The sequence below is a fragment of the Pristiophorus japonicus genome, chromosome 9, assembly GCF_044704955.1.
Source record: "Pristiophorus japonicus isolate sPriJap1 chromosome 9, sPriJap1.hap1, whole genome shotgun sequence".
Lineage (NCBI taxonomy): Eukaryota > Metazoa > Chordata > Chondrichthyes > Pristiophoridae > Pristiophorus > Pristiophorus japonicus.
The window spans coordinates 145,700,270-145,722,490 of NC_091985.1; the positions used below are offsets into that span (position 1 = coordinate 145,700,270).

The window sequence follows — 22,221 nt, forward strand, 5'->3', positions numbered from 1 at the left end:
AGTTTGGCCTAGGTTACTCCAATCCGACATCAACGTGGTTGACCCTTAACAGCCTTCCGAATGGGCCTAACAAGCCACACAGATGAATCATCACCTCTCAGGGAATATGCTACGTTGCACTATTCTTGCAGAAGACAGACATTGTTGTAGAGCTTATCAGGCAGTTTGCTTTTACTGAAGGAAGTAAGATTTGAGAAAGATTAAATAACCGTCCTGTACTGTTTCTAGATATTTTAATTATTATACAGATTAGCATTTGTCCAATATCTTTCTCTATATACAAATACATTCCATTGGTTGTTTTAGCCTGCAGGAGGTGGGTCCTTTCAAATGGGCAGAAGATGTACAGAGAACAAATGAATACTGCTGTAAGGCATTACTGCTCAATTCAAAGCCTTTTTTTTCCTGCATGAAAAAAATTCAGCATCTTAATTTTAGAAACTTACTTTTTTCCTGAGTGAAACGAAAACGAAATTAATAGATAATTCAAATTAAGTGAGTTTGAATTAAACAGAGCAGTCTGTAACCATCAGCCCTGAACTCTGTAATGTAATGTAATACTCTACCCGATCACCAGAGGCTCAGTCTACATGTGGGCAAACTGGTACAATTATTTCGTACACTATATTTGACTACTTAAGAGACTGACACCAAAAGTAATTCCATATATGGCATGCGCTTTGGGACACGATAAGGTGTTGAATCTATAATATATATATTAAAAACGTACATCTATGTACGCTGGGGATGGCAGTGTTAAGTCCTAGTTCGGGTGGTCAGCTGCATTCGACAATAATCGAGTCAGATACCTTCAATCTTTACGTCTTTATTGAAGCAGCTTCGGACCTGTTACCAAACTGCCAGCACAGAGTCTACAGATTCTGGGGCAGGCAGACAAAAGGTCTGCCTATCCTCACAGACGCATCCTTTTTATTCTTACAAACTAGAGGAGGTATGGCCCGCTTCATCAATCACAGTGTGTTACTAGGGCTTCATGAATTGACAGCCTGTTTATCTTTAGAATACTTTATGCTTTTACGAGCGGAATTGCAACAAGCAGAATTGCTCAGGGACACCAAAACCTCCTACGTGTTAGGATAACTTGGCTTAATCACGTGAAGCAAATGTGCACCGTATCAAGTCATGGCCATAAACCCTTGTTTATCAGTGATGGTCACACAAGCTACTTTGTCCACTGCTTTCTCACGGGAAACCAAGTCTGTCTGTTCTTATTTTCTTATTGATTCCTAGAACCATTTTATTAACCCTTTCATGATTCTTCTACATACATTCACAGCAGCATAGTGGTTATGTTACTAGACTAGTAATCCTGAGGCCTGGACTGATGATCTGGAGACAAGAGATAAAATCCCATCATGGCAGCTGTGGAATTTAAATTCAGTTAATTATATTAAATCTAGAATTTTAAAAAACTTCATGAAACTACCAGATTAGTGAGATGGGTTTTTACAACAATGTCCTTTAGGGAAGGAAATCTGCTGTCCTTGCCTGATCTAACCGATATGCGAGTCCAGACGCACAGCAATGTGGTGGACTCTTAACTGCTCTCTGAAATGGCCTAGCAAGCCACTCAGTTGCATCAAACTGCTAGGAGATAAAAATGGACTGCAACGGTTCAAGGCGGCAACTCACCACCACCTTCTCAAGGGCAAATAGGGATGGGCAATAAATTCCATGAATGAAGTACTGCAGCACCACCACAGGCAGAAAGGTGTAATCCCAGCCTGGTAGGTTTCCATGTTAAATATGGACATAGGAATACATTTTACAACTTTAAAGGAGAGAGTGACTAAATTACATCTGCACACCCAGGGCTGATCATGCCCACCCACTAACCACACTTCACTTGATTAGATGTGGGTCTTGATACCCTGGTCAAAGCCACAGGACACCAAATATATATGTTATATAAACGCAACTTACTTTGTTTCAGTGTTACAATCAAATTGTGAGTTTTAGATTTCTTCCAAATGCAAAAAAATCTTGTTCACTAATGAAAATCTTAACTATAAATTGACATTGCATTCAGAAACTACACACTATCTGGAAAGCAGGAACCAAATTTAACACTGTGCAAAACAGACTTTAATATGCAGTTTAACAAAAATGTATATTGAATGCTTTTCTGGAGATCGAAAGCAGAAGGTTCATTTTATATTCTAAAAGGTCTGTGGATGAATATTGCAGTACTTTTCATGATTTCAAATACCTTTCGTGATTTCAAATACAACACTTCACAGATTAAACAATCGACCCCGGCCATACATGTGTATTTACCAGAAAATTCCAGTATTAAACATCTGGGCTCGTGTAACAGAAGAACTCAAAATTCAACTGGGATTTTGTTTGGTCTGAACACAAGCTCAGACTAAATAAATTACAGCAAAAAACATTCCAGTCATCTTTTGGCTGGCTGTGTACGAGTGGTATAATCCATCCTACAGCTGTACATACGGCAGCTAACATTGGAAACAGTGTCAGATTCACGTCCTGAATGTCATGGCAATGCAGTGATGCAAGCATGCATCTTAAACTCAACATTGTGTTGACAAGGACTCTTGTGCCTGGTGGATTTGCCTAGGACCGCAAACTGAGTGACCTGGAAAATTCAGTCACTCGAGCTCCCTGCACAAATGTCCAAGGGTGAGAAGAGGAAAACCACCACGTCGGTCCCATTGTGCACCATAGAATTGCTCTTTCCTATCTAAATACTGGGAAGATTGTGCAACAAGATGTAACCAAAGCAAGCCAGTACGGTACATTCATCACACGACTGGCCAAACCAAGTCAGTACGGTACATTCACCACATGTCTCATCCTCTTATGGCTTACTTTTCTAGGAGTTTCTACATTAAACACTAGAATTGTTCACATGCTCATTGTTCCTTTTTTTTCTTGTGCAACCCCAGTAACCAACACCAGATTGCAGGACATGAACTGTACACTCAAAAGATTACTGGTCTGTCCCGTATATACACCCACCAGCTCACTGGAAGAACCATCCACCGATGAATTAGCGTAAGTGTTACGAATATCCCAGACACGAACTGAATTGTCAACAGATGCAGAAACTATCAAACTGCTATCCGGACTAAATGCAAGGCTAGTTATATTGTCAGTATGCCCTCTCAGCTCTTTGAATAAAGTACCCGATGCAAGGTCCCATAGTTTCAGTCGCTGATCTTCGCCGGCTGAAGCCAAGTACTTTCCGTTAGGAGAAAAAGCCAATGCCAGCACAGGGCCACGGTGTCCTGTGAAGAGACGTACAGTATTCCCTTGCTGCGTGCTCCACAACCGCACAGTTTTGTCTATCGAGCCTGTGGCTATGTAATTAGAGTTCGGGTGAAACTTAACACAGTCTACGTCAGCTAAGTGACCCGCATAAATGCGGAGTGGGTACGTTCTGTCAAGTGCCCAGAGTCTTGCAGTCCGATCATGCGATCCACTCACAAAGTAAAGGCTCAAGGGACTAATGTCAATGTCCCAGACTGGATAAGCATGTCCTCGATACAAACCAGTGTTCTTGAAACTGCATAAATCCCAGTATCGGACTGTTGTGTCTTCCGAACAAGACAGAAGTCCTGAATTATCAGAGAGAAACTTAGTGCCATACACAGGCCCACAGTGCCCTCTTAGGATCTTCATTTCACTGCCCACATCATCTTCCACCTGCATTAGAAAAAAACATTTGCAAAACAGGATTAGGTAGAACAAAGATTAACATTCAAATTCTAGCAATCATACAAGCATGTAGGATCTGAAAGTTCCCATTAAATAGGTTCCTCTAAAAGCTTATACATATCTCATCGTGGTTTTGGGAGCATGATGGCAAAGTGAACCATATGTGGTGTTCACTCGTGTTTATACCATCCTTTGCTTTGGTTCTTCTGTAGACCCACTGAGTACGGATTCGGAACATGGAGACACTGTCTTATGCACGAGCGCCTTTCCCAAATCAGCTTCCAATGGGCCAAGAGAGTGAAAGCAAGAGGACAAGATTGTCTTTCCTTCTTTACATTGTCCCGAGAATCAGACCTAGTCAGTCTTGGAGGTATGCGTTTGAAAGAACTAATGCCATAGGCCTGGAAACCGGCATGGAGCCAACCTTGTACATCAGCCTGTCACACTGCTGCTCTGTGTCAGGAGGTAAGAACCTGGACACACAGCCACGCAGCCCATTTAGCAGGAGCAGCTGGGGGGTACTAACTGCAGAGCTGTAAAATGCGTCTCCCAGCTGTTTACACCTGTGCAGCCAATGGCAGTCAGCTCGAGGTGAAGTAACTCTGCACAGCTCCCTCTGATCCTCAAGTGGAAAGGTGACATTTCAAAATTATGTTAATTCACCCCACCCATTCAAATTAAATCTATACACTTTATAAACAAGTAAATATGCATTTTAATTCATGTTATTCCCCTCTCCTCTGTGGATAATCTGTGTTTCGAATTCAAACCTGTAAATCAGGTTTAGAAGGGATGTGGAGTTGCAGCTCTGGGTGAAGTGTGCTCTCTTGCTGCGACACACTGGTTGAAACAGAACACTTATGCAGGAGGCTGATGGAACCTACCTGCATTTCACCACGCGAGGGTACAGCATGTCAAAATGCAACATACTCTGTGCATCATATGTCTTAAATAGAAAACACACATGGTAGCCCTCTCGTCTCAAGAGTCAGAAGGTTGTGGGTTCAAGCCCCACTTCGAAGACTTGAGAACATAATCGCTTGACTGATTTTTAAAAGAAAGACAAAAAGATATCTTCATGGTGCTGCCAGCTGCACTACAGGAGCGAGTTGCTGAAGAATATACCTTTAGTCATTCTTTCCTTATACAACCAGAGGGCTTTTAAAACAAAAGTCGATGTCAGCTACTTACGAGTTGTGAGATTGAAGAAGGATTGACCCAGTTTGTAGCTCATTGCAGGTTCAGTATTAGTGGATTATTCACTGTTTCAGGTGATCAGGTTACAGATGACCTCCTTTGCCTCCCTATAGATCACAGGTGTGCATGGAGTTTTACACACTGGCTCCAAAGGAGTCATAGGTAGTGTCAGGACTTGGGCTGGCAGTGGGAATAGATATGCAGCCTGGGCTGCTGGTGGGTCCTCACTCCAGGCACACATCTTACTACCCCCTGTTTATCACTGGCTGAGACTCTCCATTATTGCAATACATCTGTTTACCATATATTCTAAAACCGTCTTCTGTCAGAGCATGGGAAGCACAGCTACCAAGTTTGAAGGTGGCATGGTGTTTGGATGTCAACACATTGAACGACAGAGTAGGAGAGGAAGGGATTGTATCTGTGGTATGGGTAGGGTCGTGTAGTGGTTAGATGACTGGACTAGTAATCCAGAGAATGTTCACATTCCACTGTGGCAGTAAGAATTTGATTTCAGTTTTTTTTTAAATCTGGAAGCTAAAATAAAGCTGGCATCTAACTGGTTCACTAATGTCTTTTAGGTAAGGAAACCTGTTGTCCTTACCCTGTCTGGCCTGTATATGACCATTGTGGTTGACTTAACTGTCCTTTGAAGTGGCCTAGCAAACCACTCAGTTGTATCAAATTGCACCACCATACGGGCAACTAGGCATGGGCAATAAATGCCAGTCTTCCAGAGAATGAATAAAAGAAACACTCCACACATACAGCCCAATCACAGCCAATCTAATACGAGCCTTCCCCTGGCTTTAACTTGGGATTCCTTCGTTAACGAGAGTTTAGAAGGAGAGGTGATCCCATTATAGAATGGTTACAGCACGGAAGGCGGCCATTTGGCCCATCGAGCCTGTGCCGGCTCTCTGCAAGAGCACCTCAGCCAGTCCCACTCCTCAGTCTTTCCCCGTTGTCCTGCAAACTTTTTCCCTTCGGGTACTTAACCAACTCCCTTTTGAAAACCGTGATTGAGTCTGCCTCCACCTCCCTTTCATGCAGTGCATTCCAGATCCTAACCACTCGCTGTGTAAAAAGTTTTTCTTTTGTCGCTTTTGGTCCTTTTGCCAATCACCTTAAATCCATATCCTCTAGTTCTCGACCCGTCTGCCACTGAAACATGTAAAGTTCTTAGGGGGCGATGCTGGGAGGATGGTTCCCCTGGCTCGGGTGGCGGGGGGTGTCAGTATTAGAATAAGGGGTCGGCCATTAAAGGGTTGCGAATCTTTGGGATTCTCTACCCTAGAAGGCCGTGGATTCTCAGTCGTTGAATATATTAGAGATCGATAGATTTTTGGATACCAAGGGATTATGGGGATGGTGAGGAAAGATGGAGTTGAGGTAGAATCATAGAAGGAGGCCATTTCGGCCCATCGTGTCCATGCCGGCCGACCAAAAGCTATCCAGCCTAATCCCACTTTCCAGCTCTTGGTCCATAGCCCTGCAGGTTACGGCACTTCAAGTGCACATCCAAGTGCTTTTTAAATGTGGTGAGGGTTTCTGCCTCTACCACCCTTTCAGGCAGTGAGTTCAAGACCCCCACCACCCTCTGGGTGAAGAAATTTCCCCTCAAATCCCCTCTAAGCCTCCTACCAATTATTTTAATTCTATACCCCCCTCTGCTAAGGGAAATAGGTCCTTTCTATCCACTCTATCTAGAGCCCTCATAATTGTATACACCTCAATAAGGTCACCCCTCAGCTTTCTCTGTTCCAAAGAAAATAAACCTAGCCTTTCCAATCTTTCCTCATGGCTAAAATTCTCCAGTCCAGGCAACATCCTCGTGAATCTCCTCTGTACCATAGATCAGCCATAATCTGGTTGAATGGCGGAGCAGGCTCGAAGGGCCAAATAGCCTACTCCTGCTCTTATTTCCTATGTTATGCAACTCCACCGTAAGATGCACAGTGGCTCTCAACAAGCAGCTACTGAAGTCATCCTGTCCTTTCGCCACCTGCTGTGCTCAATTGGCGTCAACTTCTCGAACCGTTGCCACCTTGGTGAACTTATGACTGCAGGATGCAAAATATAACTCCAGGACAAAGCAGCCCATTTGATCGGCAGGCCATCCACCACCTGAAACATTCACTACCTCCACCACCGGCACAACGTGGCTGCAGTTTGCATCAAGGTGCACTGCAGCAACTCACCAAAGCTTCTTCGACTGCACCTCCAAAACCAACAACGTCTACCACCTAGAAGGGCAGCAGGCACATTGGAATATCACCACCTCATGTTCTCCTCCAAGTCACACACCATCCTGACTTGGAACTATATCGCCGTTCCTTCATTGTCGTTGGGTCAAAATCCTGGAACTCCCTCCCTAACAGCACTGTGGGAGTACTTTCATCACACGGACTGCAGCGGTTCTATGAGACTCACTACCACCTTCTGAAGGACAATTAGGAATGGGCAATAAATGCTGGCCTTGCCAGACACCCACATCCCATGAACGAGGAAAACAAACAGGTGCCATATGATTAGCCTCGCTGTGTACTGCCAGCTCTGATGGGACCACCTCAAGCAATGCAACAACTTGCATTTATATAGCACCTCTAACATAGTAAAATGTCCCTAGGCACTTCACAGTAGCGTAACCAGGCAGAAATCGACACATTGCCAAAGAGAACATTAGGACCGGTGATCAAAAGCTTAGTTGATGAGGTAGGTTTTAAGCAAGCATCTTAAAAGGGAGAGAAAAACTGGAGAGGCATGGAATTCCAGAGCTTGGGGCTGAATCAGTTAAATGGTGTGGAGAAAGAAGTTGGCACACAGCACTATCACCCTCTTTCATTTCTCCATTCTGGAGAGCAAGAGCAGCCCCAAACACTTCCTCTCCGCTACAATTTCAGGTCATGGCTTTCTTGGTGTTCAAAATAGAGGCCACCTGTTCAGCAACCTCTGGTCCCTCCTCTCCCATGTCCACTTATGCGCCGTTCCTCACCCCCAATCATACCCCTCTCCTCCATGAAGCCTCCCAGCTGCTTCCTCAACCCCTCCACCAAATTTCTGATGGCTCACTTTCCCTTTATTGGCTCCATGCTACCTGGCATTGTATCTCAGTCTCTAGCCTTCACTGATCCCACCTCTCTTAAAACATTCTTTAAAAAAAAGCCCCACCCCCAACGGTTTATCTTTAGAAACTACTGTCCCAACCCTAACCTTCCTTTTCTCTCCATAGTCCTCCACTGCATCTTTGCCACAAACTACATGCTCAGCACTCCCTTGGAACCCTTCCTATCTTTTTTCTAACCAGACTACAGCACCGAGACATTCCTGGACAATGTCACAATGATGTCCTTCGCAACACTAGCTAGTGCTCACTGTCCTTCTCATTCTTCTCGACCTTTCTGCTACTGCTGATTACTCCACTCTTCGCCAGACTCCACTGCCCCACCTTGTATATTTCCATTTTATCTATCCTCGTGTAATCACTCATTATCTCCCCAGTCCCCTCGTATTCATCTACATGCTATTGCTCAACGACATCATGTGCAAGCATAGGGCGAGCTTCCATTTGGAAGCAGAGGACACTAAAATCCTGGATAAAGCAACATTTCCTGCAAAGCTGAATCCATACTGTTCAGCTCTCGTCACTATCTACTTATCACAGGCTCCAACACCAACTTCCCTGGCTGCCTACTTGGGCTGAATCCAGTGTATAAACTTGGTAATCTGCATGATCTCAGACGTGCATCCACACAGTCACCAAAACCAGCTTATGGTCCACTCATCCATACCATAATTTCAAGCATCAATTTCTCAAATGGTCGCATTGCCAGCCTCATGCCTTAGTTCGTGACAAACAGCAGCTGACCTATCATAGAAGTTTACAACACGGAAGGAGACCATTTCGGCCCATCGTGTCCATGCCGGCCAACAAGAGGCTATCCAGCCTAATCCCACTTTCCAGCTCTTAGTCCGTACCCCTGTAGGTTGCGGCACTTCAAGTGCACATCCAAGTACTTTTTAAATGTGGTGAGGTTTTCAGGGCAGTGAGTTCCAGACCCCCACAACCCTCTGCGTGAAGAAATTTCCCCTCAAATCCCCTCTAAACCTTCTATAACTCTGGGCTCTTTTTCTTAGGCAGTCCCTTGTATCGAGGATGACTTGCTTCCACGCCAAAAAGGGTTGAGTTCACAGGTGTTCCAATGAAGGATCTAATATTCCAGATCCCGAACTACATGTTGAAGGGTGGATGATGCCTGTCCGGGTACAAGTCCTCTCGCTCACAAAGTCCTAAACAACCATCACCAGGCCTAGCCCAAATAGGTCATTCTGTTCCTGGTTTTCAAATCCCTCAACACTCGGTTTTGTCTCAACTTCTGCCATATATCCCAACCCTCTACTCCGAAACCAGATTTGAATTTCTTCCAAAACCCATTCTGCCATGCACCTCTCCCAGCCCCAAAAACACAACTTAGCAGCTATCAAGTACCAAAAAGGAGATAACACCCAAAAGCACAGATAAAAGTGAAAAATAACTTTTTTCAGGCAACAGATTACATGTTGAGTGAGTGAGAAATGATGAGTAAAGTCACCTTCACCCACTCCCATACAATTGCGAATGACCAGTTTCAGAAACCCATTAGCTGGGTGTATGTCAGCCATCTTCATGGTGAAGAATGGTGCACAGCACCGACAGTGTGAGAGAAATGAGAAACCACACACAACCTTTTCAGATAGTGGCACCATTTATCCTTCATCCCTCCCATTCCAACTTTCCCTTTACTTGTCCATTCTGAAGACAGTAATTGTCAATGCACAATTGTTCAACTACAGGCCTGAAGAGAACAAATATGCAGGAGGATGTATTCTCACTCTACAGAGGATCCCCACATCGCAGTCCTGTATTCAAAGGGCTCCCGTTCCCCATTATTTATTTAATTCCCTCCTGGCTTATATTCTTGGCGACCTGCAGACTGGAGGGAGTACACAGATGGCCCCTATGCAGGAATAATGGGTGTGTCTCCTATTAACAATGCTGACAATCATTCTGAATGAACACTGGCAGCTTTAACCTTCAGCAGCAATCACAAAAATATTTTAGGACCATTATCAATGACTAGCCCATCTCCAACTTGCAATATTCTTTTTACTTTCTGTATAGCATATCTGTACGAAAGTTGGATCTTAATGTTCAATTAAAAATTGATATTTTACTGCCAGCTGCTGGTAAGTGAAGTGTTGCACTAACGCAAGTTATTGTTGATGTGACCTCTGCAGAGAAAGACTCTCCTCAGTATCTTTTTTCATTATGGGGAAAAAGAAAAACTGGTTATATAGCACCCATCGTGACCTCAGGACATCCCAAAGCGCTTTACAGCCAATTAAGTACTTTTGTAGCATTGTTGTAATGTGCACAGCAAGCTCTCACAAACAGCACTGTGATAATGACCACATAATCTGTTTAAATGATGTTGCTTGAGGGATAAGTGTTGGCCAGGACACTGGGGATAACTCCCCTGTTCTTCTTTGAAATAGTGCCATGGGATCTTTTACTTCCACCCAAGAGCGCAGACAGTTCAACATCTCATCTGAAAGACGGCACCTCTGGCAGTGCAGCACTCCCTCAGCACTGCACTGGGAGTGTCAGACTAGATTTCTGTGCTCTAGTCCCTGGAGTGGGACTTGAACCCACAACCTTCTGACTCTGAGGTGAGTGTGCTACCCACTGAGCTACAGCTGCAAGTCGAACTTTGGGACTGTACGTGGGGATACCAACCCTGGTGCTGTAAGTGGGGTTGCCAAACCCGGGGCAGGGAGCATACAGGGCGTGAGGGAGTGGTGTAATGGGGCAAATGTTCTGCTATACAAGGGCATGGTGAGAAGACGATGACGACTTGGATTCATATAGCGCCTTTCACGACCACCGGATGTTCCTAAGCGCTTTACAGCCAATGAAGCAAGGCGGTGAGGGGGGTGGGCGGGGAGCAAGAGGGATAGTGTAAAGAGGAAGAGAGCCACGACCAGCAAACTGCATTCTTCCCACGCCTGCCACTGGAAAATCTGACCTGTTGCTCTTGGATGCTTTCTTCCCCACACACCACTCAAAGTAAAGATGATCCAAATAAAGAAAGAACCAATAGAAGGCATTGTTGGCTGAGAGAAATGTGAGAAAATAGAAAAGAGAGCAAGTGCAGGTCAACAGACAAGCAAGAGAGCCTATTTACCACCGCAGGAGATTCACTTCTGTATATACAAAAAAATTGCACCTCGCACGTTTTGTCCATCATATCACAACTTACACGGAAATTCCTTGCAGCTGTTTTATGAACACAAAAGCTGAGCCAATCACAACTGAAAGCAAGGAACATACAAATCAACGGTGAGTACAGCAGGTAAATAAACTCGCAATGACTTATGAACACAGCGAATCAAGCACCAGTAGTCAGCATAATCTACCAATAAGTGAAAAGAATTAGGAGAACCAATTTAATCATTCAAATTGAAAATCCATTTCGGCACCATCTTGCCTTTCCCACGAAGCTGTGCATTTAAAACTGCACCTACGACCTCAGGAAGTTTATGATTGACAATAAAACGCCAAGCATGCCAGGAAATGATTGTAAGCCCCACTCCCTCCACTACTCTGGTGGATCAATGGAAACCGAAGAATGAAAGCCAACAGAAACCACCTTTGTTTAAAGTTTCAAAGACAAGGTGAAGCAGCAATTTTGACATTTTATAAAAGTGTTTTTCTTCAAAATAATATTCAGGTGATGTAATGCAAGTTACATGTGTGGCAACTTACATTTGATGAAAGGAAAATTTCACAGTGGAATCTTTTCTATTTGTTTTGCATGGCAGCAAGGGGTGGGAACATAACATAAGAAATAGGAGCAAAAAATCTGCAAAAGTATATAGACTAAGTGAGTGAGCAAAAATTTGGCAGATGGAGTTTAAATGTGGGAAAGTGTGAGGTCATGCACTTTGGCAGAAAAAAAATCAAAGAGCAAGTTATTATTTAAATGGAGAAAGATTGCAAAGTGCTGCAGTGCAGCAGGACCTGGGGGTAATTGTGCATGAAACACAAAAGGATAGTATGCAGGTACAGCAAGTGATAAGGAAGGCCAATGGTATCTTGGCCTTTATTGCAAAGGGGATGGAGTATAAAAGCAGGGAAGTCTTGCTACAGCTGTACAGGGTATTAAGTGAAGCCACACCTGGAATACTGCATGCAGTTTTGGTTTCCATATTTACGAAAGGATATACTTGCTTTGGAGGCAGTTCAGAGAAGGTTCACTAGGTTGATTCTGGGAATGAGGGGGTTGACTTATGAGGAAAGGTTGAGTAGGTTGGGCCTCTACTCATTGGAATTCAGAAGAATGAGAGGTGATATTTATCAAAATGTATAAGTTTATGAGGGGGCTTGACAAGGTGGATGCAGAGAGGATGTTTCTACTGATGGGGGAGACTAGAACTAGAGGGCATAATCTTAGAATAAGGGCCGCCCATTTAAAACTGAAATGGAAAAATTTCTTCCGAGGGTTGTAAATCTGTGGAATTCGCTGTCTCAGAAAGCTATGGAAGCTGGGACACTGAATAATTTAAAGACAGAAATAGACAGTTTCTTTAACGACAAGAGGATATGGGGTTATGGGGAGCGGGCAGGGAAGTGGAGCTGAGTCAATGATCAGATCAGCCATGATCGTATTAAATGGTGGAGCAGACTCGAGGGGCCGCATGGCCCACTCCTGCTCCTATTTCTTATGTTCTGATGAGTAGGCCATTTGGCCCCTCGAGCTAGCTCCACCATACAATATCATGGCTGATCTGATCCTGGGCTCAACTTCACCACCCTGCCGCTCCTCATAATCCTTTATTACCTTATCACTCAAAAAATCTGTCTATCTCCTCCTTAAATATTTTCAATGATCCAGCCTCCACTGCTCTCTGGGGCAGCGAATTCCAGAGATTTGCAACCCTCAGAGAAGAAATTCCTTCTCATCTCAGTTTTAAATGGGTGGCCCCTTATTCTGAGACAATGAGCCCAAATTTGCCCAGGACTTGTTCCGTTTTTTTTGGAGCAATTTGATTTTTCTGGAGTATCTTAAAAATCCCCATTCTGCAAATTTAATTTACGCCAGTGTAAGTGAGTTAGTTAGGATTTTTTTTAGTTAAGTTTTTTTTCCCCGAAAGGGGGCGTTACCAGCCACCTACGTCTGTTTGGCCATTTAAGCTAGTTTGGACAGCTAATAGTTGCTTCAAACTAACTTAGGCCAGCGTATGCAGCCGCACAGAAAACCCTTGCGGAGAGTTGAGTTAAGAAATCAGCGCAGGTAGCCAGAGATTGTGGGGGGGGGGGGGGAAGCAGAGGAAGTTGCAAAGCAGGGGGTGGGGGGGGGGGGGGGGGGGAGGAGAAGGGAAGCAGAGGAAGATGGAAAGCACGAAACACCTTCACAACAACTAATACAGATCTTGTACTGTAACATTTGCATAATTTACACATTCCACTATATAAAGCTTGGGATTTAAAAAAATTGATCCAAGTCATGATTACTACCAAAACAAAAGCCACGACCAGATATTTGCTGGTACTGAGAGACCAAACCTAAGGAAAGTTTTCTCTGGTCATTCTCACCTCTTAACAGCCAGTTGCATCGTGCCATTGACAGAGACTTTTTCTAAATCATTTAAAAAATGATTTAGAAAATCATTTCTCCTTCCTTCTTCCCCCCTCCCCCCAAATCAAAACTCTTCCCTTCCCTCCCGATCAAACGTCTCCCTGCACCAACCGGTTTCTTGTAGCCCGCAGTGCGGAAAGGCAGCAACCGGCCTGTGCAGCAGGCCACTTGGCCAAGGATGGGGCGGTGAACATCGGGTCATCCCTTCGGCCAGGGATAGGGGCGGCGAGCATCGGGTTTGGTTCACAGCCTGCAGGACGCGCTGGGAGGGCGAGGAGCTACTGCGCATGCGCGCAGCTGCCGGCACTCTTAGACGCTGGGCCTTAGCCCCGCCGCCCCCCACACCGGCTGTTTCAGCAGCACGACCCTAGCTCCCCCCCCCGCCCCCGCCACTGTGCTTGCCACGCCATGCCAAGGCCGAGGACGGTCCACGGAGTGGGGAGAATACAGAGCTACATTATTGCCGCCATTTTGGGAGCAGAAAGTCATCGCCCCTCAGGTAAGTGCGCCGTTTTAACCGGGGGGCCAAATTTGGGCCCTATGTCCCCTAGTTTTAGTTTCCCCTATGAGTGGAAATATCCTCTCTGCATCCACCTTGTTGAGCCCCCTCATTATCTTGTATGTTTCGATAAGATCACCTCTCATTCTTCTGAACTCCAATGAGTATAGGCCCAACCTACCTTCATAAGTCAACCCCTCATCTCCAGAATCAACCTAGTAAACCTTCTCTGAACAGCCTCCAATGCAAGTATATCCTTCCTTAAATACAGAAACCAAAACTGTATGCAGCACTCCAGGTGTGGCCTCACCAATACCCTGTACAGTTGTAGCAGGACTTCTCTGCTTTTATACTCCATCCCCCTTGCAATAAAGGCCAACATTCCATTTGCCTTCCTGATTACTTGCTGTACCTGCATGCTCACTTTTTGTGTTTCATGCACAAGGACCCCCAGGTCTCTCTGGACTACAGCACTTTGCAATTTTTCTCCATTTAAATTATAATTTGCTTTTCTATTTTTTCCGCCAAGTGGATAACCTCATAGTGCCTAATCGTGACGCACCAGCCATCTGGAGTGTCAGGCAGGCTTGATGGATCGGCTGGTCTTCTCTGCCCATCATTTTGTATATTTGTAATGTATTTTGATGGAAGCACCTGCTGTAATCTTTTATACGGAGAACTCAAAAACAATGGTTATAAACAGGTAGTAACTTCTGGACACACTGTACTATTTGCAGGGCAGTCCAGAATAAAAGCTCTGAATGTTCCAAGTTTTACCAAAGGATCTGCTCAAATACACCAAATACTTTTCAGAGATATTTGATAAGGAAGGATGCAGATTATAAAATATTGAAGTTGTGTATTTTCCTTGGCCTTCCCTCCAAAAAGCTACATCGTAAACATATGGACAAAGAAACTGCTTGCTCATATTTTGGGGTTTTTACACAAAGGGGGTGAGGCTGTGGACTGCACTCGCAGAGTTGGCGTTTGAAGCAGAGACCATGTAAGAATGGTCAGACAGGTGGTTATAGGAAAAAAAAAACGGTATGTGGGATTAGGACTGCCACTTGTGAAGAGGATAAACACCAACATGGACTGGTTGGGCTATATGCAGAGATATTCTGTTAAAGAAAGTTTTATTTGTATGTTTCAGGAGCCAAGAGAGAGTTATTTCTCTCTTCCAAATTCACACTATAAAATATACATTCTCCATCTCTTGCGACAACATAACCCGACTATGTAATGCCACAGGAGACCCACTGGTCTACTATAAAAATCCTGACGCGGAAATTAAATGTGAAATGAGTAACAGCACACAAATAAAAGTCCATCCCTTATGTTTTTGTCTACATTGATATCACTGTTATAGATCATGCAATGTGAATGATAGACTATAGTTGGATGCTGCACTGCCCCACTATTCACATATTGGCAGTACAATAATCGTGTCAGCTCGCCAAAAGGCTTAGAATTATAGGGCTCAGATTTGGCCCACCCCTTTTTTCGGCGCACTCAACAGAGATGTGCTGACTTTGTGGCCTGAAAACGGCACCTAAAAAAATCCCCCCCCCCCCCCCGATTCTGGCCGCTAAGTTGCCTCTCCCGGGGCTTGGCGCGACGTGGCCAGTCGATTGGGGAGCGGAGCTCGGGCCCTGCGCCAGAAACAGTGCCGGCAGCTCTGCACGTGCGTTGGAGTGTGCACGCATGCACAGTAGCTCCTGCCCCCAGCCTCTGTGTGCGTGCTGCAGTGTGGGACCCGATGCGTCCCGCCCCTATTCCAGGCCGAGTGGCCTCCCGCACAGGCTGGCCCGCTGCTTTCCCAGGCTAGAAGGTTACAACAAGCAGGTTGGTGTGGGGCCCAAGCCAGGGCGACGGGGAGAGTTTTGATCCGGGGGAGGGGGGGGGGGGATGATAACTGTGTACCAGTAATTTTAATGAGCTTACTCAAGACTTTCAAATACATCATAATCAATTCTTGAACATTAGATTTAGTGGAATAATTTTGCTTGAATTTTCAAAATATTTAAAAGCATAAAACAAACAGTAAATTTCATGGCTATATGGTATAAAATATTTCTGTGATGGTGGGTGAGCTTAGGCGGCTGGAAGAACATAAGAATTATGAGCAGGAGGTACTTCTATTTTTTATTTGGATATTTTGAAAAATTATGTAAATACGTTTTGTCTCTTTACTTCTTTTATTTTTGTAGTTTAAGCTTTCATGAATGCTTCTGTTGTATAGTAAATTAACTTTGCGAAGTTAGTCATATGATGTCCTGTATAGCTGTTTGATCCTATTCACATTCTTTAGTCAAGTCATTACGTTCTGCTGGCCTCCGATGTACCTACCTGCGCTGATTTCTTAACTCTCCGCAAGGGTTTTCTGAAGTGGCCACAAACACTGGCCTAAGTTAGTTTGGAGCAACTATTAGCTGTCCAAAGTGGCCTAAATGGCCAAATCAGGCGTAGGTGGCTGGTAACACCCCCTTTTGAAAAAAACTAAATTAAACTAAAAAAATCCTAACTAACTCACTTACACTGGCGCAAATGGAATGTGCAAAATGGGGATTTTTAAGATACTCCAGAAAAATCAAGTTGCTCCAAAAAAAAAGAAGAGCAACTCCTGAGCAATTTTGAGCTCAGAGTGGTTACAGCACAGGAGGCCATTCAGCCCGTGCCAGGTTTCTGCAAAATCACCACAGCTAGTCCCACTCCCCCGCCTTTCCCCGTCGCCCTGCAACTTCTTTTCCTTCAGCCACAATTGAATCTACCTCCACCACCCTTTCAGGCAGTGCATTCCAGATCATAACCGCTCGCTGCATAAAATAGTTTTTCCTCATGTTGCCTTTGGTTCTTCTGCCAATCACTTTAAATCTGTGTCCTCTGGTTCTTGACCCTTCTGCCAATGGGAGCAGTTTCTCTCTGCTCTGTATAGAACCCTCATGATTTTGAACACCTCTATCAAAGCACCTCAAGTAGAACAATCCCAGCTTCTCCAGTCTATCCATGTAACTGAAGTCCCTCATCCCTGGAATCATTCTCATAAATCTTTTCTGAACCCTCTCAGGCCTTCACATCCTTCCTAAAGTGCGGTGCCCAGAATTGGACACAATACTGCAATTGAGGCTGAACCAGTGTTTTATAAAAGGTTCATCATAACTTCCTTGCTTTTGTACTCTATGCCTCTATTTATTAAGTCCTGTATGCTTTTTTAACCACTTTCCCAACCTGCCCTGCCACCTTCAACAATTTGTGCACATATACCCCCAGGTCTCTGTTCATGCACCCCATTTAGGATTGTACCCTTTAGTTTATATTGCCTCTCCTTGTACTTCCTACCAAAATGTATCACTTCGTACTTTTCTGCGTTAAATTTCATCTGCCACGTGTCTGCCATTCCACTAGCCTGTTTATGTCTTCTTGAAGTCTATCACTATTCTCCTCATTGTTCACTATACTTTCAAGTTTTGGATCATCTGCAAATTTTGAAACTGTGCCCTGTACACCCAAGTTATTAATATATATATCAAGAAAAGCAGTAGTCCTAGTACCAACTCCTGGAAACAGCACGGTGTGCCTTCCTCCAGTCCGAAAAACAACCATTCACCACTACTTTCGGTTTCCTGTCACTGAGCCAATTTCGTATCCATGCTGCCGCTGTCCCTTTTATTCCTTGGGCTTCAACTTTGTATGCAAACCTGTTATGTGGCACTTTATCAAACGCCTTTTGGAAGTCCATGTACACCACATCAACCGCATTGCCCTCATCAACCCTCTGTGTTAGCTTATCAAAAAACTCGATCAAGTTAGTTAAACACAATTTGCCTTTAATAAATCCATGCTGGCTTTCCTTAATTAATCAGCATTTGTCCAGGTGACTTAACTTTATCCCTGATTATTGTTTCTAAAAGCTTCCCCACTACCGAGGTTAAACTGACTGTCATGTAGTTGCACTTTTTGAACAAGGGTGCAACAGTCCTCTGGCACCAGCATCCATATCCAAAGAGGATTGAAAAATTATGGCCAGTACCTCTGCGATTTCCTCCTTAATTTCTGGATGCATCCCATCCAGTCCTGATGACTCATCAACTTTAAGTACAGACAGCCTTTCTCCTCATTATCAATTTTTATCTCATTCACTATCTCCACTACCTCCTCTTTCACTATGACATTGTAATACGGCCTATTGTGTCAATTTAAAAAAAACTTCTACATCAAATATAAATCCTAAAGATGGACATGATCATAGGAGTAAAAGTAGGCCATTTAGCCCCATGAGCCTGCTCTGCCATTCAGTCAGATAGCCGATCTGTAGCTCAACTCAATTTACCTGCCTTGGTTCCATATCCCTCAATAGACTTACCCAACACATATTAATCTCAGTTTTGAAATTTTCAATTAGCCGTAACACTTTTTTTGTTGGGGGGTGGGGGAAAAGAGAAGAGAAGAGAGTTTTCCAGATTTCCACCACCCATTGTGTGAATATCACCCGTGAACAGCCGAGCTTCAATTTTAAGCTTATGCCCCCTTGCTCTGGACTCCCCCACCAGAGGAAACTTTCCCTGGATCTACCCAGTCAACTCCTTTAAATCATCTTTACCACCTAATTAGATCACCCCTTAATCTTCTGTACTCAAGGTAATCCAAGCCGTGACCACATGACCAGCCCTCATAATTTAACCCTTTCATCCCCGGTATAATTATGGTAAATCTACGCTGCACCCTTCCAAGATCAATATATCCTACCCGAGGTGCAATGCCCAGAGCTGAATGCAGTACTGTAGATGTGGTCCAACCAGAGCTCTATACAACTGTAGCATAACTTCCAACCCTTTGTATACCAGCCCCCTTGACATGAAAGTTAATATTGCATTAGCATTTTAAATTATTTTCTGTACCTGTCCACTAGTTTTTCCGATTTCTGTACATGGACACCAAAATCTCAGCTCCTCCACAGTTCAATAACAATTTGTTTTGAATATTAAGGGAATCAAGGGATATGGGGATAGTGCAAGAAAGTAGAGTTGAGGTAGAAGATCAGCCATGATCTTATTGAATGGCAGAGCAGGCTCAAGGGGTCAAATGGCCCACTCCTAATTCTTAACAACAATAACTTGTATTTATATAGTACCTTCAATGTAGTAAAACATCCCAAGGCACTTCACAGGAGTATTGCAAGACAAAAAATTTGACACCGAGCTACAAGAGGAGAAATTAGGGCAGGTGATCAAAGAGGTAGGTTTTAAGGAGCGTCTTAAAGGACAAAAGAGAGGTAGAGAGGCAGAGAGGCTCAGGCAGGGAATTCTAGAGCTTAGGACCTAGGCAACAGAAGGCACAGCCTCCAATGGTTGAGCGATTATAATCAGGGATGCCCAAGGCGGCAGAATTAGAGGAGTGCAGATATCTGGGGGGGGGGGGGGGGGGGGGGGCGGGGGTGTGGAGGGCGTTATTGGAGCTGGAGGTTGTTAGAGATATGGAGGGATGAGGCCATGGAGGTATTTGAAAGAGGCATTGCTTAACCAGGAGCCACTGTAGGTCAGTGAGCACAGGGGTGATGGGTGAACAGGACTTGGTGCGAGTTAGGGCATGGGCAGCCAAGTTTTGGATGACCGCAAGTTTACGGACGGTAGAATGTGGGAGGCCAGCCAGGAGTGCGTTGGAATAGTCAAGTCTAAAGGTAACAAAGACATGGATGAGCGCTTCAGCAGCAGATGAACTGAGGCAGGGAAGGAGATAGGCAATGTTATGGAGGTGGAAATGGGCGGTCTTAGTTATGCTGCAGATATGTCGGTTGCAAACAGTGTGGTTCAGCCTCAGTCAAATGCTAGGGAGAAGGATGGAGTCAGTGGCTAGGGAAGAGAGTTTGTGGCCGGTACTGAAAACAATGGCTTCGGTCTTCCCAATATTTAATTGGAGAAAATGTCTGCTCATCCAGAACTGGATGTCGGACAAGTTCCTAGCTTCCTACTGTTTAGAAAATACTCTGATCTATCTTTCCAAGTCCAAAGTGGATGATTTTACATTTCTCCACATTGCACTCCATCAGCCAAAGTTTTGCCAATTCACAATCTATCAATGCCCCTTTGTAACTTTCTACTCCCAGCTACACTGATTACTGTTGTTGACAAACTTGGATACATGGCTCCTAATCCTTCATCTAGGTCATTGAGCTAGGAGTGAAGTGGAACCTCTAGCTCCATGAACATAAGAGATAGGAGCAGGAGTAGGCCATACGGCCCCTCGAGCCTGCTCCGCCATTTAATACGATAATGGCTGATCTGATCATGGACTCAGGTCTACTTCCCTGCCCACTTCCCATAACCCTTTAATCCCTTATTGGTTAAGAAACTGTCTATCTCAGGCTTAAAGTTATTCAATGTCCCAGCTTCCACAGCTCTCTGAGGCAACGAATTCCACAGATTTACAACCCTCAGAAGACATTCCTCCCCATCTCAGTTTTAAATGGGCAGCCCCTTATTCTAAGATTTTGCTCCCTAATTCTAGTCTTCCCCATCAGTGGAAACATCCTCTCTGCATCCACCTTGTCAAGCCCCCTCATAATCTTATACGTTTCGATAAGATCACCTCTCATTCTTCTGAATTTCAAATGAGTAGAGGCCCAACCTACTCAACCTTTCCTCTAAGTCAATCCCCTCATCTCCGGAATCAACCTTGTGAACCTTCTCTGAACTGCCTCCAAACAAGTATATCCTTTCGTAAATATGGAAACCAAAACTGCAATATTCCAGGTGTGGCCTCACCAATACCCTGTATAAATGTAGCAAGACTTCCCTGCTTTTATACTCCATCCCCTTTGCAATAAAGGCTAAGATTCCATTGGCTTTCCTGATCACTTGCTGTACCTGCATATTATCCTTTTGTGTTTCATGCACGTATGTGTGGAGGACATCGAGAGGCTGCGGGAAGATTTGGATAGGTTAGGCGAGTGGGCTAAGGTTTGGCAGATGGAATACAATGTCGGAAAATGTGAGGTCATCCACCTTGGAAAAAAAAAACAGTAAAGGGAATATTATTTGAATGGGGAGAAATTACAACATGCTGCATTCCAGAGGGACCTGGGGGTCCTTGTGCATGAAACTCTTTTGAGTTTACCTGCAAAAACATAAACATTAAAACCATGCCACCCGACCTGGGTGACACAGCAGACATTTTCAAGGCCCCTTTTTTTTTTTTTGGTTTTTTTTGGGGCGCTAAAATCAAATTTTTCCAGTGCCCCCTATAAAAGGGGAGGGGGACACTAAAAGCACCGGCAATGAAAACAAATTAAACTTTAAAACGTAAAATCAAATTAAAATTTGGTTGCCGGGCGTGATGATGCACTCCAGTCCCTCCGGTGCCCACCTCTCGCGGAAGGCCACGAGCGTACCGGTGGACACCGCGTGCTCCATCTCCAAGGACACCCTGGACCGGATGTAAGAGCGGACGAGAGGCAGGCAGTCAGGTTGAATGACCCCCTCGACCGCCCGCTGCCTGGACCGGCTGATGGCACCCTTGGCCGTGCCCAGGAGCAGTCCTACGAGGAGGCCCTCGGACCTACCCGCTCCCCTCCGCACAGGGTGCCCAAAGATCAGGAGAGTGGGACTGAAGTGCAGCCAGAATTTCAGGAGCAGCCCCTTCAAATAATGGAACAGGGGCTGCAACCTTGTGCACTCAATAAAAACATGGAACACGGACTCCTCCAGACCGCAGAAATTGCAGGCGGCCTGGGAGTCCGTGAACCACCCTCCAGGCCAAGTCCCCGATGAATAGTGGGAGGACCCCTGCGTAGAGTGCCCTCCATCGGGGACCCCCGCCTCCTCCGGACGGCAAGATGGTACGCCATGGCGTGTCCGGACGGCCGGCGAGGATGGCAAAGTTGAGGGTGTGCAGGAGCAGCCCGTACAGGAACCAAAAAGTTAGTTTGCAGGTGCAGCAGGTAATCAGGAAGGCGAATGGAATGTTGGCCTTCATTGCGAGAGGGATGGAGTACAAAAGCAGGGAGGCCCTGCTGCAACTGTACAGGGTATTGGTGAGGCTGCACCTGGAGTACTGCGTGCAGCTTTGGTCACCTTACTTAAGGAAGGATATACTAGCTTTGGAGGGGGTGCAGAGACGATTCACTAGGCTGATTCCGGAGATGAGGGG

The 22,221-nt window shown here is 44.9% G+C and overlaps 1 protein-coding gene across 2 annotated transcripts in view; it reads right to left on the reverse strand.

Annotated features, from left to right (window-relative positions):
• Nucleotides 1-305: 305 nt before the first annotated feature.
• Nucleotides 306-22,221, reverse strand: part of taf5l (TAF5-like RNA polymerase II, p300/CBP-associated factor (PCAF)-associated factor) — a 44,788-nt gene continuing 22,872 nt past the window's right edge. The window contains exon 6 of one of the 2 annotated variants that reach the window (XM_070889909.1): nt 306-3,690. In XM_070889909.1, the coding sequence (XP_070746010.1) occupies nt 2,890-3,690 (801 nt within the window). In that variant the 3' untranslated portion in view covers nt 306-2,889. The remainder of the gene's footprint in view (nt 3,691-22,221) is intronic. The other variant, XM_070889908.1, reaches the window with a different exon arrangement.